An 18454-nucleotide genomic window follows, 5' to 3' on the forward strand; every position below is an offset into this window, starting at 1 on the left:
CTGCCTCTTACAGCCCAGCACCCCTCCCAGATGCCCCTCTTCCCCAGAGACCCACTCCCTGTTGAGTCTGAACTCTTTATGAACTGAAACTTAACTCAGACTACATGTCTGTGTCTGAAACTTTTAATCAAAAGCTTTGACCTGCGAACTACTCATGACTCTTCCCCTCCCAATAAGTAGCCATAAGTAGCCACCTCCTCTTTTGTCTTCTCCAATTTACATTTTAACCTGTTTTATCCTGTAGAATCTTGATTGATTATGCATGACCATTATGATCTGTTAATCACTTTGTTTACTTCTGTGTATAAACATTGATGCTCACCCCTAATAAACTTGCCACACTTACTCCAAAGCTTGGCTCTTAAGCTAAGGATGGTGTGAGCCCGTTGATCAACGAATTGTTGTCTGGTCTCTGACAGATCTCTGAGCCCTATACCAACTCCGCACAAACTCGGGTGCTGGAGAGGTGAGTAGGACTTGCTTTTTACCTAACAATTTGGGGGCTCGTCCGGGATTCCTTCTGGTGCGGTGCCTCTGTCCAGTGGTCAGACCACTCATATACGAATTGGCAGGCGCCACGGGAGATTTCTCCCAGCCAATTCAATATTGAGGGTCGTGTACTGACAGCAGGATAAACGCCAGTTGGAGGGCTCCTGTCAGACACCATGGGTCAAGGGACTAGCGTGCCTCTTGAGAGTCCGCTGGGGATTGTAAATAAGTTATGGAATGAAGGGAAACTCCCAGTACAGACAGGAATGTCTAGGAGGAAGTTGTACACACTGTGTGTAAGGAATTGGACTGGGTATACCGCGGTATTGGCTGACCCGGAGATGAGGTGGCCTTCGTATGGCTCTTTCGAACAGGCTGCCTTAAGAGGAGTAAGGAGCCAGATTGAAAAAGACCATCCGGGACAGTTATGTTACTGGTTTTGTTGGGACACAGCAGCAGAGCTGTGGAAATCTTTAAAAATTATGGCAGTCAGGTATTCTTCCGAGAGTGAACCCCCTCCATGTTATTTCGATGAAGGGTGTAAACCACGGCGTGTTTTAACTCGTCAGTTGGTCCCCACTGCACCTGCCCCTATTCCTCCGCAAGGGGACTCTCTCCAGAGTGCAGAGGGGAATCTGCAGGACTCCAGATTGGAATCTCTGCAGAGGGATAAGGAGGAAATGGAGGGGCACACCTTGGAAGTAGTAATTACTAGGCAAAAGATCAAGCAGCTGCAGCAGGATGCATACTACTCTTATTTCGTTTTTTGTGAATCAGTCAGTACCCCCTGTAAGGGATTATTTCTTAAAGTTTCGCCCTGGTTGGGGAGGTGAGTCAGTCACTTCAGTGTTGGACGTAGCTGATTTTGCATGGGAGAAAGAAAGGGAAAGTAGTAAAAAGAAAGAGAAAAAGGAAGAATATAAGTTGATGGCTTTAGCTTTTTGCGGTGGTATTTGAGGCAGAAGCCGTGGCCGTGGCAGGGGATTTCAGGGTGCTCGGGGGAGAGGGTCCTGGCAACCCCAGCCACCAGGAAATTGTTTTCAGTGCGGACAACCCGGTCACTTTAAACGTGAATGCCCCTGGGGACGCCCAGAGGGTCCGGTCGCATCCGCAGATACTTACACCAGGGACGAATACACTCCTGCACCACCAGCCCAGCCCGTTCCTCAGGCCTGGATCAACTACGGGCAACAGCAGCAGCTGCAGCGAACTCAGCCTTCTCAATGACGGTACCCCGGGGGCGAAGGCAAACAATGTGATGGTCTTATTTCCTTAATGTCTTTAGCCTTTCAGTCCAGGGACTGCCTGTCTGTTTCCTCACTGATACTGGAGCTACTTTCTCTCTTTTAAATCATGCCCCCTCTCCCTGGCTATCCTCTGAGGTTAAAACTGCAACTGGGGTGGAAGGCAATCCACAGTCTCTGGGACTCACTTTGCCTCTAAATGTTATTTATGCTGATAAATGTTTTTCTCACCGTTTTCTTTTTTCCCCAGCTTGTCCGATCCCTTTGATGGGCCGGGATTTACTCTGTAAGCTTGAGGCTACTTTAACCTGCACTCCTGAAGGGGTAGGATTATTGATGACAGTGTTAGGAGATTCGGCCCTAACTCAGGGTAATTGGGAAACCCCCCCTCTCTCTCCCCTGACCTCACTGACTTGCCTTCAACCCTCTGGGGAATTTCTGACACTGATGTTGGCCTGCTCCTTTCAGCAGAGCCAGTAAGGATTCAAATGAAGCCCTCCTTAGCCCCCCTATCAGTCCCCCAATACCCCCTGTCGCTGGAAGCCCGGGAAGGCAGCCACCCCCTTGGCGAGGGATTCATTGCACAAAAGCTAGTCCGCCCTCAGCGCACTCCCTGTAATACCCCTATACTGCCTGTCAAAAAGCCTCCTAAAAAGGACGGAGACCCTATTCGTTGGCACTTTGTACAGGATCTACGGGTTATTAATCAGTATGTGGTCCCTCTTCATGCAGTAGTTCCTGATCCAGCTACTATCATCAGCCAAATCCCCTGGGATGCTGAATGGTTCACTGTTATTGACTTAAAATCAGCCTTTTTCAGCATTCCTGTGCACCCAGACTCTCAATATCTCTTTGGTTTCACCTGGGAGGGACAAAGTTATGTCTGGCAACAACTTCCTCAAGGCTACAGAGACAGCCCCACGATTTTCAGCCAATGCCTCCGCCACGACTTGGAAGGCTTCACCAGTCCGCAGGGATCCACGTTAGTCCTATACGTAGATGACATCCTACTAGGTAACCGCAAAGAAGCCGCCCTCCACATCGATGGTAAGGCACTTTTATTATACCTACACACCAGAGGCCACAAGGTAGACCCTAACAAGATTCAGTGGGTCTCACAGAAGGTTCGATATCTGGGCTTCCTGTTAACCCCAGAGGGGAGACAAATGGACCCAGTCCGCATAAAGACTATCCAAAACTGCCCTCTGCCAAACACCAAGAAACAACTTCGAGGTTTCTTAGGATTAATTGGCTTCTATCGCCCTTGGTTGACGTCCTGTGGGGAGTTAAGCAAACCGCTCCACCGACTCACTGCTAACCTTGCTCCTGACCCTTTGCAGTGGTCCCCAGACACAATCCAAGCCTTTCAGTTACTCAAGGACAGTGTGGCCTCCTCCATGTCTCTCCGCCCCCCCAATTACAGCAAACCCTTTCACCTTTTTGTCCACGAGAGGGGCGGAATTGCTAGTGGCGTCCTTACCCAGCTGAGCGGGCCCCACCATTTCCCGCTCCCAGCAGATCGACCCTGTCGCTCAGGGAACCCCATCCTGCACCCGGACTCTGGCAGCAGCTGCCCTGCTGATCACAAAGGCAAAGAGCCTGACCCTGGGTCATTTTACCACGGTCTGGACCTCTCATGCCTTGTCAGCCCTTCTGTGTAAGGGCACGACCCAAGTCTTTTCGGCCCATCGTCAGCAGCAGCTAGAGGCCGAACTCCTAGAAGACACTAACCTAATTTTTGAAAGGTGTGGGCCCCTTAATCCAGCTACCTTGCTTCCTGACCTGCCAGTCCTCCAGGATCAGCACGACTGTGTGGAAGTAGTTCATAGCAACTTACAGATAAGGAACAACCTGTTTGACGTGCCACTGGACAACCCTGATTGCATCCTCTTCTCGGACGGAAGCTCCTTCTATGTTGATGGCAAGCGTTTCACCGGTTATGCAGTCACCTCTGAATGGGACATTCAAGAGGCCGCCTCACTGCCAGGCAACTGGGGAGCCCAAGCCGCCGAACTCTATGCCCTGGCCCGAGCCTGCCAGTTGGCCGCTGGTAAGACCGTTACCATTTTTACTGATAGCAAGTATGCTTTTACCCCGTACCAGTACCCGCTGCTGAACTACAGTCGTGGGAGAGCCTCGGAGCCACTCTGGTCAAAGGGACCTGGCTTATGCCGGATGGCCGAGCCTGCCTCCCTCGCTCCACATACCCCGTGGCAGTTCACTGGCACCATGATAAGGGGGGTCACTACGGCACGCATGCCCTTGTGGACACCATCGCTCGCTTTTGGTATGCTCCAGGCATTCAACCCTACTGCCTGTCAATAGTGAAAGCATGCAGCACATGTCAGCGAAATGGACCTGCTCCGCCTCTTAACAAAATTAAGGGTGGAAGACCTCCGCCTGCTGCCCCATTTCAACATCTTCAAATTGACTTTGCAGATATGCCAAAGGCTTTTGGGAAAAAGCACCTCCTTGTTTTGGTTTGCCCTCTGACTTCATGGGGAAGCTTTTCCTACTGCTAATTGTACTGCTGCCACAGTGGCGAAGATCCTCCTTAGAGACATTGTACCCCGTTTTGGCATCCCTCTCATACTTGATTCAGATCGCGGACCTCACTTTACTGGTAATGTCCTTGGCCATTTAGAACAAGGACTGGGCATTTCACACTCCTTTCATACACCCTACCACCCCCAGTCTAGCGGGAAAGTTGAGCGTATGAATAGGGAGCTTAAGCTTACATTGGGTAAATACTGTCAGGAAACAGGGTTAAAGTGGCCTCAGGTACTTCCCTTGGTCCTGTTTCACCTTCGCACTCGCCCAACCCGTGTATTGGGATTATCCCCCTTTGAACTGCTCTATGGACATCCCCCTTTCAAAGGCGGGGTGCTACCACGTGCTGATGTTTCACTATTGGGAGGGGATCATATGACCGCGTGCCAGTTTCTCTCCCTACAGGCTCGCCTCCGTACCCTTTGGAAAGCCTCGCAGTTTTCCCAGACCGTGCCACTAGAAGAACAGATCCACCCATTCCAACCAGGGGACTTCGTCTGGGCCAAAAAGTTCGTTCATGGCGACGCCCTCCAGCCGAGGTTTACTGGACCCCACCAGGTTCTTTTAACAACCCAGACTGCAGTGTTCCTGGAGGGAGCACCTGGATTTGGGAAAATGTCCCAGCTGCGCCAGTTAGCTTTGCAAAACCGAATGACTTTAGACATAATGTTAGCAGCCCAAGGAGGGACTTGTGCCCTCATAAATGAAGAATGCTGTGTTTTTGTAAACGACACCACCCTGACACTTTTCAACGTACCAAACATCTAAGGGAAATGGCTAAGAACTACTCCTCTGGCCAGCCACCTTATGATTGGTGGGGAGCCTTATGGAATTGGTTGCCTGGATTTGGGTGGGTTAAAAACCTCTTGGTGGGTATTGTTGGGGCCATAGTAATCCTTATAATACTGTGTTGCTGTATTCAGTGTGTTCCCTCCCTCATAAACTCATGTGGGTCAGTTTATTCTTTTTCTACTTCAGCCAAAGGCCTTACTCTCTTCGAGTTGGCCCAGGCTGAAATTGCTAAGCGGCCCTTGGCTCCTTAAAATGGGGTGTAGCTGTTGGTAAATAGTTATCCCAATAGCTACAAATGGAGGAATGTTGAGTCTGAACTCTTTATGAACTGAAACTTAACTCAGACTACATGTCTGTGTCTGAAACTTTTAATCAAAAGCTTTGACCTGCGAACTACTCATGACTCTTCCCCTCCCAATAAGTAGCCATAAGTAGCCACCTCCTCTTTTGTCCAATTTACATTTTAACCTGTTTTATCCTGTAGAATCTTGATTGATTATGCATGACCATTATGATCTGTTAATCACTTTGTTTACTTCTGTGTATAAACATTGATGCTCACCCCTAATAAACTTGCCACACTTACTCCAAAGCTTGGCTCTTAAGCTAAGGATGGTGTGAGCCCGTTGATCAACGAATTGTTGTCTGGTCTCTGACAGATCTCTGAGCCCTATACCAACTCCGCACAAACTCGGGTGCTGGAGAGGTGAGTAGGACTTGCTTTTTACCTAACATCCCTGCCTCCTGGCTGCACTCACTGACCCTGCTGGGAGGCAACTGTAGCTGCTGAGCCGGCAGCACAGCCGTGGCTGGTCACAGGGCACAGAATCGCTATGGCCACTCAGGAGTGGTGTGATCAGCCAGGCCAGTGTCTGTCCCCGCCAGGCTGCCTCAGGACCCACTTGCCTGGAGGGGTCCAGCCAAACCCTGCACACTGTTGTCTCCCCATGATTGCCAGAGACTGGCCAGGCTTCTGCACCAGTCCCAGGTGGCTCAGCTCTGGGGAGACAGGCGGGGCCCCACAGGTGGTGGGAATCAGAGCCTGCCCAGAGCATGGTTGCATCAGCATCCAATCATTGCGGACAGAGAGGAGACAAAGTGTTTCTTTTATCAATAGGCACAAGGCTTGGGACATTTAGGCACCAAATACAGGAAATATAGAGTAACTGGGTGGGTATTGCGCTCATTCTACCCAAATGTGGCCAAAACCTGTGTGATAAAAATCCAAGATGAGTGACACTCACAATGATCAACAAAGGAAAAGGCAAGTGCTGTGGAGCCGATTCCTTTGGTGTAACTATTTCTAGAACATCAGTTTCCTGCCTATTTCTCGTTTTCAACAATAAAAGGGAGGGGACGCCACGTGCCTGTGGAATGCAGGGCCCTTATGGGCTGAAGGGACGGTCAGCTGTCGGGAAGGGTGGGGCTCCTCAGCTATCTATGCGGGTGGATTGGACGCGTCCGCGAGGAGGGTGTTGCCCATTGTCCTAGAAACTGAAGGGGGAGGAGGTGGATTAAATCCCATCTAGTCCAGAGTCTCTTTTCCAAGGGGCTCAGGTAGAACCGTTTCCTAAAGGGCATTTCCTAGGGCGTTGCTCAGGGCAGAGGGAAGTGGGGACTGAGCTGCAGACCGGCTCCCTCTGCCCTTGACCCGCTCATTGCTGGGCAAGGCGCGCCCGCCCCTTTGGGAATGACACTAGCAGGGCTGGGGCACGGGGAATGCCCCCAGGCGGTTTGTCCCTCGCTACTTGCCGTAGCGTCCCGTCGTCTCAGCTCCACGTTGGCCGCGCAGGCGCAGTGGCTCTTCTGTTCACCTGCTGGGGCGGGGGGATCCCGGAAGGAGCGGAGGTGAAGCGGCGGTGGCTGATCCGGGCAGCGGAGTTACCAGCGCTCGCGGGAGGAGCTCGGCTCCCACCCACCCCTGAGCCCCAGGCCGCCGGGAGAGGGGACGGGGCGCGGGAGGGAGGGAGACTGACGCCCCGTCCCGGAGGCAGCGGCTCCCCGCGTTCCCCTCGCCGCCCCCTCCTCCCCGGGGGGCCGCCGCCGCCATGTTCAAGAAACTGAGGCAGAAAATCGTCGAGGAGCAAACACAGCCGCGGAGCCCCGGGGGGCGGGCGCCCCAGCAGCCGCAGGTACCGCGCGCCGGGGCCCTGCGCCTCCTCAGCCCCCCGCGAGTCCAGGGGGCTCGGCTCCCCTCGGTGCGGTGATAACCCCGCTGCTGTCCGGGGTGTCACTCGTCACCTGCCGGCAGAGGGGCGGGGCGCGCTCGTCCCAGTTTCTCTGCAACCTCTGGAGGAGGCAGCCCCGGCATCGCGCTGTGGGTCTGTCAGAGCTGCGTGCTCACGACTGACTCCTTTTATATCAGTGACACCTCCCCCCTCGACTCCCTCGTTAGTTCCTTTCCCTGGTTGGAAACTCCATTTATTATCGCAAAGACGTGTTATAACTTCCTGCAGCGCTTCAGGGGACAGGGCACTTCTTCTCTAACTTTATTTCTTGCTCTCTCTCTGTTCCGGCTTTAATATAGGACATAAAATACCCAGATCTCTACTTCTTGGTATGATTTTGGATCTTGGATTAAAAGAGAAATCAGATAAACCACAAAGTCATTATACAAGTTGTGCTTTGGCGGTCAGAAACATAAACTAGTTCTTATTCAGGCAGGACTCCTGTTGAAGTCCTGAGAAATTATATAGAGCTCTATATATAGCACATTAACCTTTGTGCTCTGTTTTTTGCTCTTACAAAGTGAGCAAACTGCTGCCCCCAGACAAATCAGTTATTTCCCAGGAAAGATGTGCAGTGTGCTTTAAAAATAAGTCTGTGAACTTGGTGCTTTTGAAAGTGAGACACCAAGATCTTTACTTGGGCACCGTGCAAGGTAGGCACAGTGAAAAATTTCCTCCTCCTCCCCCCCCCCCCCAAACATACAACATCTGCTGTTATAGCCTTAAATAGGCCATGCCAGACATGCTGAATTATGCTAAATTGTGTGATGCTCCTCAAGTCTTCTAGAGACTGCTGAGAACTGATTTTCATGTAAACTCAGTTTCTAGAAGTAATCTTCTTGTTCAGTATTCATACAAAAAATTTTTAGTTGTCAGGTTAGCGAGAATAATGTGGGTGATAAAGCTATTGAATTTTTAGCGTTTAAAGAATTTCATGTGATATAACATTTTAGTTTACATCAGATCTCACAGTTCAGCTTGCGGTCATTGGTTATCTTTGTCACACCTATAATATAATAGTATATTCTGCCAATAACCATCTTTAGAGGTGATTAAATTTCAATATAAGCTGCTAATGACATCTAAACTATAGTGAATTACTTTTGTCTGACTGCATCTTAATGTTGAACAATATTTTATAAATGAAAGAATCATTAGCTATTTAAAAACTAATGTCTTCACCCCCTACCAAACCTTGAACTTCATGCTTTTTGGATTTTTTTTCCCCCCTGCCCCCAGTGTATTCCTGGAAGTCTCTCTTCTCTAGGATGACCAGATGTCCTGATTTTATAGGGACAGTCCCGATATTCAAGGCTTTTTCTTGATTTTTCTCACTTGCTATCTGGTCGCCCTACTCTTCTCCCATGCTGCTTTTAACTTTAAAGAAATTAAGAAAAAAAAACCACAAAAAAACCCACCTGCACTTGAGAGACCATTTGGTTACTTAATCTTAGAAATTGGTCCTTCTTGGTTATTTAAATTGCTGGTAATATTACTAAGATCATAAAATACTCTTGGATTATACTTGAATTTTTACATATAGAATATCTGGAATTCGTGGACATTTATTACATTCTCTTGCAGATTAAACAACTTCACATTTTTTTTGTCCAATATGTACTTCAGTAAAGGTGAAGTTATTACTGGAATTTAGGGATTGCATGCAACAGCTATTTGTAAATTATAATAATATAGAAGGTACACTTGTCACAGACGGCAGTAACTTAAAGGGCAAAACTAAACAAAATCATTAAGTACATGATAGGCTGTGCAGAATGAGCAACTTCTAGTAAGTATTTTGCGTATGTATATTTATACTCAATTTCATCCAAGATGCTGATTCTTCAAGTAGGAATGATCTTTCTGTTGAGAGTTGTAAACAAGATCTTTATAAGGTTGTATAGTGAATTATCACATTTCATTTTAAATTCTTTCATATGCCATTAGTTATGGGTCTCTTCACAGTTTTGTAGTGGTAAAGGATTGCTTTCATCAGTGATAGATCTGAGGCGATATATTTGTATGCATGTTTTCAATAAATTATAGACTGATTTAGCTATAACACTTCAGTTTAATTTTAAGGAGATGTTTCAGCTAAATCGTTGTGCATCACACTGAAAATTTTACCCCATTTAGTTTGGGACAGTCAGTATGTATTGAGGAATCAGTACTTATTGTGAATCAATGTTGTGGATAAATTTGTGCCTGAGTGTGGTGGTGATTTTTTCACTAGCATAATGTACAATCTGGCTTTATTTCTCTGAACTATTCATTGGCAAATCTTGTGAAACTGAATCAAACAGTTTAAACTAAGTTAAATAACACTTTTATTTGTTCCACCTGTCAGTTTCTGATCTGTCAGTGATCTGATATACTATATTGTCACTTTGAAATGAATTAAAAACCCCAAACCCCACAATGAAAACAGACATGTTTAGTTTTAAACGTTATCCTGCAACGCTGACAACTCCAAAATTGCACCACTGTGTTAGTGTGTGAAATCAGAGTGAAATTTGACTTTGAATAAAACTGGAATTGACTAATCTGCTAACTCTACATTTCATACAACTTGGACAATGAAAGCAAATGACATAAATCAAAAGAAATGGCATCAGCCCTCAAAAAATTTACACAAGCTCTCCTAGTCAGATTGAAAAGTATTTTTTCCTCCCCCACTCTCCTTGTAATTTAAAGGAATAAAATAACTGCAAGCAGTTAATTTGATTATATTATGTCAATCAATTTTCTATTCAAGACAATTAAAAAAAAAAAAAAAAAGAAACTTACAACATCTGTTGCTTTAGATTTTCTTCCCCTTCATGGCTTCACTCACTTTCACTCTTTTCTTATATCCTGTCATGGTGCATCTTTTCTTGGGCTGTTTTCACTGTCTGCTCTTTCTTTTTTGGTATATTGTCTTTACCTCTTACACTATGTAATCTTTCTCCAGTCTGTCTCTACTCCATTTACTCTCCCACCACGCACACATCTTCTCACCTTGCAGTTAAGGCTTGGTGATTTTACCAGTCACTGGAAGCTAGAGGACTAAATGTTCTGGCCCAAGATTGATTGATAGGCTAATGCCACTTATTCAGGTACAATGACTAGGTAAGAACCTATTACTGTTCCTGGGCCTTGCTTTGCAGCTTCATCTTCTGTAAGAGTTGCTAGCTAGTAGGTGTCAGGTGTCTCAACTTGGAGACTCCAAATTTCCTCTGCTCCCCAAGTATCAGAGGGGTAGCCGTGTTAGTCTGGTTCTGTAGAAGCAACAAAGAATCCTGTGGCACCTTATAGACTAACAGATGTTTTGCAGCATGAGCTTTCGTGGGTGAATACCCACTTCTTCGGATGCAAGTAGTGGAAATTTCCAGGGGCAGGTTTATATAGGCAAGCAAGAAGTAAGCTAGAGATAACGAGGTTAGATCAATCAGGGAGGATGAGGCCCTGTTCTAGCAGTTGAGTGAAAACCAAGGGAGGAGAAACTGGTTCTGTAGTTGGCAAGCCATTCACAGTCTTTGTTTAATCCTGAGCTGATGGTGTCAAATTTGCAGATGAACTGGAGCTCAGCAGTTTCTCTGCTCCCCAAGTCCCCTTTCCTTCCCCCCAAACTCTCTGGCTGCAGAAAGGGAGAAGGAACATGCTCTTGCTGTTCTTCTTCCCTTTCCAGACCCTGCTGCTGGTTTCCATATTCTGCTCCTTCCCAAGCCTGAGGATCCTCCTGTCCAGTGACTAGATTCAGTACCTTGCTCTGCAGCTGCTCCTTTTAGTTTTCAAGAGCAGCACTAGAATGAAACTGACCATGGTTCTGAACACAGCAGCAAAAACTAACCAGACTTTGGTTAGTTACAGTCTTCTGAAACTTGAGAAACTTATTAGAAGCAGTGGGGACACTGGAGTATTGTCTGTAGACAAGTAAGACAAGCACTGCATCAGATAACACTTGGTTCGTGTTTGAAAGATTATTTTTGCATTCATAAGGACCAGAAAACTTTTTCTTTAGCTTTTTTTTTTTTTTTTTTTTTTTGCACTAGCTTGGGGAAACTTTATCTTTGCAATGGGTGAGTAGATTTTTTCATTCTCTATGAAGAGTAAATATCTTAAAGTCTTTGGAGCTCAATTTCTCAGCAACATCTATTGCCTCCATGGTTGCATGGTCATTTGATACTAAATGATGTGTTTGACTTTCTAGCAGTTTTTATTCTGAGATGAGAATATCCTACTTATTTGGTAATGGCGGTACTCATGGCTGTGCCAGAAATTGGAATAATCCATTGTATTTGGTTTGTTATTTCACATGTAGGCTATTATCTATCAGCTCTTCTATATTAGCTGTTCTCAGGCAACTGGTCGGCAGGGTACAATTATTTATTACTCTTTCCCATCATACTACAGAGTTAGACTAGAATTGTGCCAGGTCTTTATACATACAAAACATTAAACTCCTTCTGCTTTCTAAAAATGACTGATTTTACTGGGAACATAACTCTTTCTTTTCGGTGGGTGGATAGTCTACTATCCGTGTCATAGAACATCGAATACTCAATGCCTGATTCTTCTGAGCCATCCATTTGGAAAGTATAGAGAGGTATTGAAAGCAAGATGATGCTACTATCATCACATGTTTCTGGAAGTCAAACAATAAATTTGCGACAAAAGTAATTGTAATTCTTGGTATATTGTCAACAGTAGGTTAGACATGTACAATGAGATATCTTATTAGTTTTATCTATAGTATAGAGCTTTTGGTATTTTAATATTTTAGTTAGTCCATAGTTATATTTTATATTTGAGTGTGTGAGACTTATAAATTACATCTGAGTTGGTTATGGCATAGAGAGGACTCAGCAAAAGTATTGAAATTTGTCTTTTGATTATAGCCATTCAGTACAATAAAGTTTGTTTACTTTGTTGACTTCATAAAAACTGTCTTAAATTCTTCTGCTCACTTTTCCTTGTGCAGCTTGTTTTTTCTCTTGCTTTTTGTAAATGTTCTTGTTTAATAATGTCCTTATCATCCCCATCCCCATCCCCAGCCTTGAAACTTCCTTTTGAGCCACTCATTTTTGACTGTGTTGGCAAAAGTTAATAATTGCGTAAACCAAAAAGTCTGTTTAATTTACACATGAAATTTAAGATTTCTTTGCTACTTAGAATTAGTGTATATTTCAGTAATTTTACAGCACTTGCAGTTCTCTGGAGTTGTTAGCCACATGATAGGGTACTTTCCAGACTTTTGCATATATTTACACATGTAGAATATTAAACATAAATGTGTCGGGTTACTCAGCTAACAAAGTTATCTCAAGCTGCAGAAAATTAATAATACATCCCAATAAAAACTTCGAAAATGATAAATATCTCATATCACAGCCTTAATTAACGTGAATGGGAAAAATATACATTGAGAGGAAAATACACTTTTTAATATTTCTTAAAAGATAAATCCTGCAAAATCCAGAAAAAAGTATGAGTTGCCTTTAAAAACTGTGTTCATACAAGTGGTACAGAAACTCTCTTTAAACTTGAATTTGTGATCCTTTAAACGCATAAGTTAAGGGAACCACAAGACACTACCCATCAAAATGATTGAATGAATAAGTGTGTGTGTGTGTGTGTGTATGTATACGTGTATGTATGTGTGATTTTTTGTATATATTTTATTTATTTTTTATATATTTTATTTATATAAAAATATGCAAACCTTTAATCCTAAAACTACTTTGTAATGACACTAAAAAACCATCTCTATTTGTCAGGCCTCAGATCTGTAGTACTAAGTGTGAGTGATGGTTATAAATTATTAAAATAGCTAATGTAGTCTCACTGCAAGTTCTTGGGACTGCCTGGAGCAGGGTAAACTTGAGTGCCTGGTATTCAGTGAAGATATTGATATAGGCATCTCAGAAACTTGGTAATATGATGATGATCAATGGGACCCTGTAATACCAGGGTACAGTGTATATATAGGAATGACAGTATAGTTTGTGCTGGGGGAGGAGGTGGCACTGTATGTGAAAGAATGCATAGAGCCAAATATAATACAGATCTTAAATGAATCAAACTGTACCATAGAATCTCTATGGATAGAAATTCCATGCTAAGAGTATATCAGTAAGAATATACTACCAACCACCTGACTAGGATGGTGATGGTGTGAAATTCTCTGGAAGATTAGGAAGGCTATAAGAATAGAAAACTCAATAATTGTGGGGGATTTCAGCTATTCTCATATTGACTGGGTACATGTCATCTTAGGACAGGATGCTGAGATAAAGTTTGTAGACACCATTAATGACTGCTTCATGGAGCAGCTAGTCCTGAAACCCACAAAGAGAGAGGCAATTTTTGATCCTAAGTGGAGCACAAGATCTGGTCGCAGAGGTGAATATAGCTGAACTGCTTGATAATTGTGACCATAATATAATTAAATTTAACATTCTTCTGGGAGGGAAAATATCAAAGAAGTCCATCACAGTAGCATTTAACTTCAGAAGGGGAACTACTTAAAAATTAGGATGCTAGTTAAATGGAAGAGAAAAGGTTCCGTCACAAGAATGGAATGCCTGCAAGCTGCATAAAAACTTTTTAAAAAAATACCATCATAGAGACTCAAATTAAATACATACCCCAAATTAAAAAACATAGTAAGAGGACCAAAACAGTTCCACCATGACTAAACAACAGATTAAAAGTGGTTCGAGGCAAAAAAAGTATCCTTGAAAAACTGGAAGTCAAATCCTACTGAGGAAAATAGAAAAGAGCATAAACTCTGGCAAGTCAAGTGTCAAAGTATAATTAGGCAGGCCAAAAAAGAATTTGAAGAGCAACTAGGCAAAGACTCAAAAACTGGCAGCAAATTTTTTTAAGTACTTCAGAAGAAGGAAACTTGCCAAACAATCAGTGGGGCCACTGGACGATTGAGGTGCTAAAGGAGCACTCAAGGAAGACCAGGCTGTTGCGGAGAAGCTAAATGAATTCTTTGCATCTGTCTTCACTATAAGGGATGTGAGAGAGATTCTGACACATGAGCTATTATTTTTAGGTGACAGATCTGAGGAACTGTCTCATATTGAAGTGTCAGTACAAGTGGTTTTGAAACAAACTAATAAATTAAACATTAATAAGTCACCAGGACCGGAGGTATTCACCCAAGAGTTCTGAAAGAACTCCAGTATGAAATTGCACAGCTACTTAAGCGTGGTATATAATCCAACACTTAAATCAGCTTCTGTATTAGATGACTGGAGAATAGCTAATGTGATGCCAATTTTTAAAAAAAGTTTTAGAGGCGATCCTGGCAATTACAGGCTAGTAAGCTTAACTTCTGTGCCAGGCAAATTGGTTGAAACTGTATTAAAGAACAAAATTATCAGACTCCTAGATAAACACTTGTTGGGGAAGAGTCAACATGGCTTTTGTAAATGGAAATCATGCCTCACCAACCTATTAGAATTCTTTGAGGAGGTCAACAAACAGGTGGAAAAAATTGATGTTGTGTACTTGGACTTTCAGAAAGACTATGACAAGTCCCTTACCAAAGGCCAATAAGCGAAGTACGCAGTCATGGGATAAGAGGGAAGGCCCTTGCATGGATCAGTAACCGGTTAAAAGACAGGAAATAAAGGGTAGGAATAAAAGCTCAGTTTTCAGAATGGAGAGATGTAAATAGTGGTGTCCCCTATGGAGCTGTATTGGGACCAGGGCTGTTCAGAATATTTGTAAATGGTCTGGAAAAAGGGATGGCAAAATTTGCAGATGATACAAAATTACTCAAGACAGTGAAGTCCAAAGCAGACTGCAGAGTTACAAAGGGATCTCACAAAACAGGGTGACTAGCCAACAAAATGGCAGATGAAATTCAGTTTTTATGAATGCACATTGGGAAACATAATCCCGACTATACATACAAAAAGATGGGGTCTAATTTAGCGGTTACCACTCAAGAAAGAAATCTTGGAGTCATTGTGGATAGTGCTCTGAAAACATCTGCTCAGAGTGCGGCAGCTGTCAAAAAAGGTAGCAATGTTAGGAATCACTAGGAAAGAGAGAGGTATTAAGACAGAAAATATAATGCCACTGTATAAATCCATGGCACACCCACACCGTGAATACTGCATGCTGATTTGCTTTCCCTATCTCAAAAAAGATATATTAGAATTGGAAAAGGTATAGAGAAGAGCAACAAAAATGATTAGGGGTATGGAATGGCTTACATATGAGGGGGAGATTAAAAAGATGGGGACTGTGGAACTTGGAAAAGAGAGAACTAATGGGGGGTATTATAGAGGTCTATAAAATTATGAATGCTGTGGAGAAAGTGAATAGCACTTTCTTATTTACACCTTCACATTACACAGAAACTAGGGATCACCCAATGAAATTATTGGACACCATGTTTAAAATAAATAGTAGGAAGTAATACTTCACACAGTGCACAGTCAGCCTGCGGAATTTGTTTCTGGGGGGATGATGTGAATGCCAAAACTATAACTAGGTTAAAAAAAGAATTAGATAAATTCATGGTGTATAGGTCCATCAGTGGCTGTTAACTAAGATGATCAGGGATGCAATCCTATGTTCTGGGTGTGCTAAGCATCTAGCTGCCAGAAGCTGGGTGTGGATGGATCACTTGATGATTGCCCTGTTCTAGTCATTTCCTCTGAAGCAGCTGGCATTGGCCACTGTTGGAAGTCAGGATTCTGGGCTAGATGGACCATTGGTCATACCCAGTATGGCCATTCCTGTGAATTGTGGCCTTTTCTGTGGTATAGGCTTTGAGTCAAGATAAGATCTGTCATATAGGTGCTTGGGAGAGCTGTGTTTTTCCTTTTAAGAAGATCTTATTGAATGCTTTAGCAAAGCTATATTGAGCACTTAGTTAATAGTTGTCATTTGAAATATTACAACACTGGAGAATTGTGCGTGGAATTAGTTCAAACTACTTGCTGATTTGTGCACTTTCTCCATGCAGACCCACTCCAAATCTTCCCCACCACCACCAGGCAACAGGAGCAGAACATCTTCACTTACAGAACAATCTGATGAAGGCACTTTAACACCAGACAAAGAGGTCAGTTCAGAGCTCTGTTTTTCTTTTCGTAAACTTTTTATCTGTAGCGTATTACAAAATATCTAAGTGTATAATCACATTTATCACTTTACACAATACCTTTTCATCTAAGAACTCTTCATTAGTATTTTCAACACCTCATCTGTATATACAAATTAAACTCTGCATTTTTAATATCAGTAAAGCAGGGCTTCCTAAACTTTTCAAGCTGGTAACACTTCAAGGCTGAGAAATGTTGTGACCTTTTCCATGATTTCTAACCATAAGCAGGTGATGTTTTGTAACTATAACTGAAGTAATTGAAATTTCAAAAAGTGAGCTGTAATTGTGAAAGATGAGTGTATATAAAAATGCATCTCCATCACACTGAATTGAGCTGGTCTTGCTGATGAGGTTGAATTGAGGAAATAATCTGCCAGTTTTGATCAGTGGACAATTGCAATATTTCATTTTTATCACAACCATCGAAGAGAAACCTTGCTTAATGGTACATGGAGGAAAATGGCCTCGTCAGTGCTGCTGAGTCAATAGGTTCTTGAGTTGGAGGGGTTGTTGCCACCTTATTTGCGTCATTAGATCATCAAGAAAATAGTCCCACAACTAGATCTGATATTTCCCTAAAAGATGCTGACTTAAAAGTTTCTGATGATTCCTGCCTGATTCCTTGGTTCCCTCAATGAAGCCTGAAACAAGAGGAAATTACTGCAAGTTTCCTTTGTGCTTTGAAAGACTAATTTAAAAGTTTTCCAATTAGTTTGTTTACCTTACTGAATATAGACAGAATAATCCACTGCTGCCCCCAGAGAGAATTTCAGTTCATATGTGCTCCAAAATGTCAGCAACCAGTGCCATCCAAGCTAAATTATTAAAGATATCAAGGGGAGTTTTGTAATCGTTCAGGAAAAACTGTACTTCGGCTCTTAATGCAAACTGTTGAGATAGCACATTACCTCATGAGAGCCATCTCACTCCTACATGAAAGAGGAATTGTTGGCAACTGGAACCCATGTCATCAATGACCAGTGCAAAAAGTAGAAAATCTGTTGGCTGACTTTTTATTAATGAATTTCATTACTCACAGCTTTGAATGACTGACACCCGTTTTCAGGCATTTTCTTAATAGGAGCTTGACAGTATATGTGTGTGAAACAGTGAAAGCGTAAGGCATTCAATGTGGTGGTGATATTTATTTGTGTGACCAGCTTACTAATTTTCCAATCTTTGACAACTTTATATGGTTCTTGTAATACCTCTAATTTTCTTTTTTAGTTGTGGCACAGCTTTATAAACAAGTAAGCCCTCTTCAGTAGAACTATCAGAAACCTATTAATGATGGGGCAGCCAAAGTGGGGATGTTGGGCATCCAAAGATAGGGATAATCCCTAGGATATATTGTGTATTCTAAACTGAAAATAGAGACTTTCAAAGAGCACCTTGTGCCCTGTAATTTTTCAACACCTTGAAGTTACTCCCCTGATGTTGTTTATCTTATTCTGTAGCACTACTGTAATTCTTGTTCGCCTTTCTTCTAGCATCTCTGTACAATGGAGAGAAGAATGTGGATGAAAGTTGAATAACCTTTCTAAGAAATAACACCTTGTTGCTTTACTGAAGTTAGAAATTAAGTTAAAAAATCAACAAAAATTGAAGATTAATCAAAGTTAATCTCTTTACAGGCTTGAATCCGCTTCCTATCTCAAATTCATGCTCTTCATCCCTCACTCTTTAGGCTCTGCACAACAATTTCTCTGCCTCCATCTGTACCCATCTCCTACGGCACCTTCTCTACTATACATTACTCTCATCCAAAGAAGCTTATGTCTACACTGCAGTTAAACACCCACAGCTGGCCTGTGTCAGTAGACTTGGGATCGCAGGGCTGTAAAATTGCAGTATAGATGTTTTGGACTTCATAAGGAGGGAAGAGTCCCAGAGCTTGGGATCCAGCCTGAGCCCTTAAGTCTACACTGCAATTTTACTGCTCTACAGCCTGAGTCTCGCAAGCCCAAGTTGACTGATATGGGCCAGCCATGGGTATTTAATTGCAGTATACACATACCTTCAGTTAACTGCTGCCTTGT

The 18454-nt window shown here is 43.4% G+C and overlaps 1 protein-coding gene across 7 annotated transcripts in view; it reads left to right on the top strand.

The window, feature by feature from the left end:
* The first annotated feature begins 6533 nt into the window (after window positions 1–6533).
* GOLGA4 (golgin A4) overlaps window positions 6534–18454 on the top strand; it is a 115577-nt gene continuing 103656 nt past the window's right edge. For 2 of the 7 annotated variants that reach the window (XM_039522767.1, XM_039522768.1), the window contains exons 1-2: window positions 6898–7207; window positions 16275–16373. In XM_039522767.1, the coding sequence (XP_039378701.1) occupies window positions 7124–7207; window positions 16275–16373 (183 nt within the window). In that variant the 5' untranslated portion in view covers window positions 6898–7123. Of the gene's footprint in view, window positions 7208–16274; window positions 16374–18454 lie in introns of all 7 variants that reach the window. The other 5 variants (XM_039522761.1, XM_039522763.1, XM_039522762.1 and 2 more) reach the window with 5 other exon arrangements.

The sequence above is a fragment of the Mauremys reevesii genome, linkage group 2 (assembly GCF_016161935.1).
Source record: "Mauremys reevesii isolate NIE-2019 linkage group 2, ASM1616193v1, whole genome shotgun sequence".
NCBI classification, from domain to species: Eukaryota; Metazoa; Chordata; order Testudines; family Geoemydidae; genus Mauremys; species Mauremys reevesii.